This window comes from Meleagris gallopavo, unplaced genomic scaffold, assembly GCF_000146605.3.
Source record: "Meleagris gallopavo isolate NT-WF06-2002-E0010 breed Aviagen turkey brand Nicholas breeding stock unplaced genomic scaffold, Turkey_5.1 ChrUn_random_7180001860422, whole genome shotgun sequence".
In the NCBI taxonomy this organism is placed as follows: domain Eukaryota; kingdom Metazoa; phylum Chordata; class Aves; order Galliformes; family Phasianidae; genus Meleagris; species Meleagris gallopavo.
Window position 1 is genome coordinate 8,469 of NW_011126185.1, and position 7,644 is coordinate 16,112.

A 7,644-nucleotide genomic window follows, 5' to 3' on the forward strand; every position below is an offset into this window, starting at 1 on the left:
CGGTGCCGGGCCGGGAGAGGTCTGGAAGGGATGGCCGCTGCGTGCGCGGCAGCTCCGGCGGAGAGGCTCGGCTGTTGTCAGAATCATCCTGAGGTCGGCTGTTGCTGGCCGGCACCGGGGGCCTGGGGGCAGCGGCTCTGGAGCCGGGGACTTGCAGGGTTTGCTTCCCGGCGCTGTCTGTGGGGAGGGAAAGCGGAGTGAGCCACCAGGCACAGCAAGGGACGGCGCAGCCCCTGCTCGGGGCAGCCTGCCCGCTCTGCGGCGAGGGCCAGACCGCGGGGAGTGCTGTCTGGCACAGGCAGGGAGCTGGCACTGCACACAGCCACACGCAGCTCCTCTCTCACCGCTTGCTGCCTTGCTGGAAGGCAGGCTGCCACAGAAAATAGCAGTGAGAAGCGTTCAGCAGCGCACGCAGCGCTGCGAGGAGGGCGGCGTGCTGGGGGTGCCGCGGCACAGAGAACACCGCTGGTCTGCGGCCACACGTGGGTGGCAGTTTGGGGTCCCTGCTGCTAACCGGCTGAACGTCCCACGCAAACACGGCACATCCTCAACCCTTTCCTGCTCGGGGACCTCCCATCCAGGGGGCCCCTCACTCACCACGTTTTGAGGGCCTTTACCTGAGCCGTCCTTTGCTCCCACAGGTCTGAGCTTGGGCACGCCCCCTTGGAAGAGGCCACCTTTGGGCTGGATCGCAGCTGAGCTGGAGCCGTAGCTGCTGCCACCGCTGCCCTTGGGCTCTGGAAGGACAGAGGCACAGAGGTTATACTTGGTGTGATTGGCTCCTCCAATCAGGAGCCACTGGTGAGTACACAGCTGAAGCGCAGAGCAGCACCCAATGTGGGGTACATGCCAGGGGGGTACTCACTCTCTAGGATCGGGGCGCTCCGGTCATTGATTTGTGTCACCTTCCTTAGCTTGGTCCCTTTACAGATGTCCTGCAGGAGGGCTCCACGGCCGCGCTGCTCCTCTCGGCTCAATTTTGGTGGTTCTGTGTTCGCCTGTAGATGAGAAGCCTCTTAGCAGCAGCTCACCCGCATGCACAGCAAGGCCAGCCCAGTGCACGGCCAGGCCGCTACGGGTAACACGGGCAGATGGCAGCATGCTGAGGGAAGCCCTTACCTGACTGAAGGTGGGGGCGGCGGGGGCCGGGGGGCGGCGGCGGCGGGGGTGGGATTGGCATGGTGGCCCGGCTGCGGCTGCTCAGTGCTGGGGATGAGCCTGGTCACTCATGCCTGTGGGAAGGGAAGAAGCAGTCAGGACTGAGGGGAAAGAAGAGGAGAAGCACCTTGCACCTGGGGCTACAGCCACACAGAGGACCCAGGGCTCCTGCTCCATCACATGCCCACCCACTGCTGCTGTGCCACGCTCAGATGGCAGCCAGCGTACCGTGTCCAACTCCACTGCAACAACCCCACAGATGCCCTCGAAGGTGTCTGCGTGAGCCAGCAGCCACACAAGCATTCCCAGCACAGATCTAATTACACTGGAACCCACCTGATTCCCAAACACAGCCATACCCTCCGCAGCTCAGCCCGAGCAGCTCTCAGCAGCGCAGCTCACAAGTCCGGGGTGGACTCAGAGCAGGGACAGGAAGGAGCCTGAATCACCAGGAGGTGCAGGCTGGGCTCGTGCCTCTGACAGCAGCACCATGGGTTGTGCCACCCTGGCAGCTCAGGGAATAGGAATGCAGTGACGGGACGCCCGTGTGCACCCCAGGATGTTCAGGTGTCCCTCTCCAGAACAGCAGCTCCAGCCTCAGGGAAACCCATGACACCAACACCAGGCAGGAGCACAGCGGGTTTGCACCCGCACCTTTCGCCTCCTGATCCCAGATCCCCAGGCCATGAGAGCAGAGCAGCCACCAACACATTTACACAAGTGAATTTCTTGTACAGACCCCTTCTCACCTTCTACAATAAACTACAATTTACTACTGCTGCAGTACACAGAGCCTAAAATACAATCAGGTCCATCTTCAGGCCACATCTCCATATCATTGCAGAGCACAGGGACACATCCCTGCAGCCCCACGGCTACGCCAGCAGCTCCCTCTGCCCTCCGGCCAACAGCCAGGGCTCTGCGGCATGAGAAAATAAATACATAAATCACCTGCAATTAAAAGCAGCTCTTCTGCTGGGTGAGAAGCTCCTCAACTGCAAGCGGCCTTGCAAGAAAACATCAGGAGACAGAGGGAAGCGCTTCCCTGCTGGCACCCGTGCAGCACCATTGGCCAGCCTGTGCCTCCAGCCCCCATCTCTCACACCAGAGGGCCTCTTGCTGCCCGAAGCACGCCTTGCCCTGACCCAGCAGGGTGAGTGAGACCTGGCACACACCCACCAGGGAGCTGCTGGGACGTGGAGCTCCTTCCCCGTGCTCCTTCCCTGCCCAAGTGGGAGCGCGTCTGCAGCACCAGGTCAGCAGCTGCAGGTGATGAGCAGAGCAGCGTGCCGGGGCTCCCGACTGCGACTCGTGTGTCACGGGTTGGAGCCAGCAGCCAGCACAGGCGTGGTGCCAGCACCGTGAGCTGCCTGAGACACGTCTGCCCTGCTCCACACCTCACCCCGACTTCGAGTCACAGCCGGACGGTGCAGATCTGCACTCCGAGCACAGGCTGCACGGGGAGCACGGCGCCGCGGAGCCCGGCTGCCCACATGGGTGGACCGGGTGGGGAAAGTCCCACAGCAGTGTCACCTCCTGTGGTCACAGCTGAGGAGAGGGGCACTTCTACAAAGAAAACCATGAGTCATTGTCTGCCTTATCTCACGCGGCCCTGAACTGCTGCCACGCTGAACGCCGCATCCAGATGAAGGCTCTGACCTAGAAGTGCGAGAAAGGAGTTTAAGCTAAAGCAGCTTGAGGATAAAGTGGAGCCGAATTCCCCAGAAACAGGTCATTTCATTGCAGCACACAGCCCTGCTCACGTTGTGGATTAGCAGCAGAGGTCACATTGAAAAACAAAAATCCAGAGGCACCGAACGCAGCACATGGCAGTGCCCACCACTTCAAACCGTGAGAAACACCGAGACCTCCAGGTGGGAGCGCCGGGGCGATCGCTATCTGTCTCGAACAAAGCCTACATCTTTAATGTTCCTGAACACAGACACGGCTGATAAGGACAGGGAGACACAAGCTAAAGCCTCCAAGGGTGAAAAAACCCCACAGGGTTCTCCCAGCACCGCTCAGCACCCCTTCATGTCTGCCTTACGGAAACCGGGCGCTTTGAAACAATGCCGCTCAGACAGCGGCTGCTCTGCATTTCTCCCCTTTGTTCCTCGGCACCACGGCTCCTTTCCCCGAGCTCTGCTGAGCTCCATATGCCGCAGCAGCAGCTAGCTGCGCTCGCAGGGAAAGTGATTTGGAAGACGCGAATCAGGGCAGCGTGAAAGGCAGCCGTGAGATCAAAGCACAGCCAGCTCCTCTCTGAGCCAGGAGGGGTGGATCGGCACTCCGGCTCCCCTTCAAAATGCAAACGAGAACCACAGAGCTGTGAGAACACCGGGAGGAAGGCGAGGTGTGAAAAGTCATCGCTCCCTGCAGCCGAGGTGGCCCTGCGGAGCGCTGCTCAGCACCACCGGGGAGCAGCTCTGCTGCTGCGGCCCCACGGCAGAACCTCCTGCTGCGTCTGGGGCTCCAAGTGCCACCGAAGCCCGGCGTTCCCCCCGCGCGGCCCAGCCCTGTCGGCCGCAGGACCTGAGATGTGTTCTGCAGGCGTTTTGCAGGGCTCTCCGCGCCAAGGGGAAGCGCGGTGCCTTCTCCCGACAGCAGCCCTGGATTCTGCAGCTCCTCACGGCGGGCTGAGGGCTTTTTTTAGCAGTGACCTTCAGACGCCGTTTCCGCGCTTTTCAGGGGATTTGGGCGCTGCGGCAGATTTGTATTTCACAGCCACGCTGCTTCCGCGGCCAGCCTGCATTTGCAAAGCCGAGATGAAGCGCTCCATCCTCAGGGAGGCAGCGGCTTTGAACTGCAGATCAAGAGGAATTTCCAACCCTCTGATGTCGGCTGCAGAATGCAGCTGCACCGGTTTGGGGAGGCCTTCCAGGCCGGCCCCGGTCGCTCCCTGCCCGCCACCCCCACCTCGCAGCGCTCCTTTTCCTGCCCCTTCTTCCCCCATCCAAACCTCCCCGACCCCAGCGCAGCCCTCCCAGGCTCAGGCCCTGACAGTTCTGCCTGTTCCGAGCGAGGGCTCGGGCGGCCCTGAAGACGCGACATAAATAATTTATCCCGAAAGACAGCCATCACAGGATTTAAGGTCACTCAGGCTTTTAAAATCGTATCAGCATGCTTTCAGAGCAAGAGCTGCCACCTCAATTTGGAGCGGTTCGGAGAGCCGGCGCATCTCTGCGTGCAGCCAGGCAGCCACGCTGCGACCCCGCGGGACTCAGAGGCTCACTGTGAATTATTCACAACCCACGGTCACTGACAATGCGTTTTTAACAAAACCCTGAACAAAAAGTTCCTAACGCCCCGGGGAGCGACTGCAGCACCCTGTGCAGCCTCAGCTTCCACCACCACAGCCCCAGCTGTGCCGGGTCCCCGAGCTGCACAATCCGCTCACAGCTCTCCGCAGAGCTCGGTTCATTTGGCAGAGGAAACGTTTAATCAGCGGCGAGGACTCACGTCCTGCCATTAGGCTGCGGCAAAGGACGGGGCAGGAAAGGCCCTTCCCACGGGGCCAGAACACTTCCCTGCTGCTCCCGGTGTGGGTGCCAGCTTTGGAGAGGAAGGCGGGGAGGGAAGGGTGGCACGCGGCAGGACTGCACTGCTCAGACCTCCTCGTGCTCTGACCACCGTCCCCGATTGCTCCAGCGGGAGGAAGCAGAGGGAGACGTGAGGACTTCCCGACGGCTTCGAGGGCGAGAATAACGTGAGGTGCAGCCCGTGGAGAACAATGTGCTGCAGGACGGACAGAAGCGCTTTGTAGCGGCTGCCAAACACGCGCCTTCCCACACCGAGACCAGAGCAACAGGGGCTCCTCGAGGACAATGTGAGGCTCCATGCAGGATGGAGCAGAGGGGCCCAGCCACCCCCATGCAATAACTCGTGTGCCGAACACGTCGGCTGCAGCAAAGCATCACGGCCTGCCTTCAGGCTCAGCCAGGCCGCAGGTGAAGCAGCACCAGCAAAGGAACCCGCAGCCTTTCCCCCATCACTGCGAGCAGTTCTGTGCAGAACAGCACCTCCAGCTCAACACCCCCAGCTAACGCTGACAGCAGCTGTGGCACCCGCTGGGGAAACGAGACTGGGATCAGGGCGTGGATGGGACAGGTCCCACTGGAAGCATCCGAGGTTATCTGGGAGATCCTGAGCTCCAGCCCTGCTGTGACACAGCCCTGACGGCCTGGCATGGCAGCAGGGTGGACTTCCAACAAACCACCCCAAGCCATGCTGATCTCACGGCGAGGAAGCAGCTGCTCGGAAACCAAAATCACTGCTGATTGCTTCTGTAGAGTTCAACCGCCTGAAGAAAGGCACCTTTCCCATTAGCAGGCTTGCAGTGAGACCAGCTAGAGACAAATGTACAAGCCACCATAGAAGATCCAGCAACTAAAATGTTATTCTGCGACACACCACACATGTGCTTGATGCTTGAGCAAGACCCTAAAGCTGCAGACACCTTAAAAAAGGGCCTCATTAATGGCACGAGTCACTAGGGTGCTCCCACTGCACAACAGCCACATGTCACCAACGCAGCCCAGCAAAGCTTCCTCGCATGAGATGAAAATCTCAGGGCTTGGGCACACACTGGGGTGCTGAGCACCTGTTCTGTGGTGCAGGGCATCGAGCTGCAGGGGGAAAGCGAGCCAAGCGCTGTCAGAGTGAGCACCCTGCACTGCCAGGTCAGCAGGTGCCAAGAACATGCTGTGAGCGCACGGCCAGCACAGAGGGGAAGGAGGGCTCGCTCTGAGATGTGACCTACTAATGCAGGATGACAGACAGAGACTCTGAGACATGGCTGCACGGTCCCTGCGTGCCAGCACTGCCGGTGAGCACGCAGCTGCCCAAGGCTCAGGATCTGTGTGGCTCCTGAGCGGCCCCACGGCTGTCAGTTCACCTCACAGTGGGAAAGCAAAGTGGAACACGAGCCTCCGCTCACCCAGCAGCGTCACTCCTTGTCCCACAAGTATCTCTGCCCAGGTGCCACATCCCTGGCTGGTCTGGCCGGTGTTGCAGGTATCTCCAGGTCTCCTGACAAGATGCTTGGGAGAAAGGAAGCAAGGAAGGGGAGCAGGAAGGGGCCGTGGGAAGCAGTGCAGAGGCAGCTGAGCACGGTGCTGCACAGGGCACAGAGCTGCAGGGCTCAGGAGTCCCTGCTGCCGGCACTGCAATGCCCGTGGGCTACTGATCCAGCTCAGGAAAAGACCAACGCACATTCAAGCCAAGCCGGTAACACTGGAGCAGTGAGCCCGGGGAGCTGCGCTCATTCCAGCACTGCCCTGGCACAGACAGCAGAAACCCAACACGCTCGGCCCCTCGCTCTGAGGGCACTTCCCCCCCGGCTCCCTCCTCCCACCTTTGCTTCCCAGCAGAAAGCTACTTCTTTGGCAGAGCAAATCTGCCTTCCTTCCAAGCAGCCAGATGTAAGTAAGTAGGTCAGACAAGGACCAGAGCGCCTCCACGACAGCACTTCAGAGCAAAGCAAAGCGGGCAGCGAGCCCTGACCTGGAACGCGCCCTGGCACCCGCGGAGCAGGGCAGCCTTGCGTCACTTGGAGGTAACGCGTCCAGACCCGGCTCTGCAAGGGCAGAAAGCCCCACAGCCTGGCTGTGCTCCTGCACGGCAGCTTTCATTTCAGGGCCTGACATCCTGCAGCTACCGCGGCCACAAGCTCTGCAGCCTCATGCACCGCAGTGCCGGCTGGCTGGGAGCCGTGTGGAGCCACGCACCTACTTACAGCTGGAGGAATTAATTCAAACAGATCTCACACGCTGCAGAAGCAGCAGTGCAGGGGGTGAAGGTGGCAGAATGGTGCCAGTCACCCATGCTGACATCCCAGCACACGCTCATGGCAGCACTGGGCTTGGCACGCCGACAGTACGGAGGGACGGAGCCAAGCCCGCCCTCAGCCCGCTCAGCACAAAGAGGGGTCTGTGCCGGCAGCCATGGGAAAGCAGGCTGTGTGCTCACATTCCTATGGGGCCGGGAGGGCTCTGGTGCCAGAAGGCAGCCCCCTCCCACAGCCACTGTGCTCGGGCAAGGTGCAAAGAGGCAGCTGCACCCAGAGGCTCTGTGGAGCAGCGGTGATACATCATCTCAGGGACGGAAGGTGCTCAGCAAGCACGAACCAGCCCAGCAGCCGAGCTGTGGAAGCAGCACGTGATGCTGCAGTGTGCCCTGCAGAGCACAGCCCAGCCAGGCAGGCAGACAGGCCGGATCGGATCCTTCACGGCCGACAGCAGCAGGGCAGCAACACCCACAAGAGCGCGCAGGGCAGGCCGGGGCAGCCCAGGCAGGCAGTGCAGCAAAGCCAACTCTGCCAAAGGTAAAGCGGGGCCGCGGTGGGACAGCGGCACCTCTCCAAGCACGCCTGCAAGGGGCACCGGCTCTGCCGCAGCTCATGGAAATGACTTCCACGCAAAACCTCCGCCCGCAGCCGGGATGCCACCACACCGGCTCTGCGCCGCTCCCGGCCTACCTGGGAACCGC

The 7,644-nt window shown here is 61.3% G+C and overlaps 1 protein-coding gene across 1 annotated transcript in view; it reads right to left on the reverse strand.

The window, feature by feature from the left end:
- WIPF2 (WAS/WASL interacting protein family member 2) overlaps positions 1-1,465 on the reverse strand; it is a 4,479-nt gene extending 3,014 nt beyond the window's left edge. Inside the window, 5 exon segments of the mRNA XM_019611105.2 lie at positions 7-177; positions 618-737; positions 866-998; positions 1,120-1,144; positions 1,146-1,465. Of these exon segments, the coding sequence (XP_019466650.1) occupies positions 7-177; positions 618-737; positions 866-998; positions 1,120-1,144; positions 1,146-1,180 (484 nt within the window). The 5' untranslated portion in view covers positions 1,181-1,465.
- Between the last annotated feature and the right edge of the window lie 6,179 nt (positions 1,466-7,644).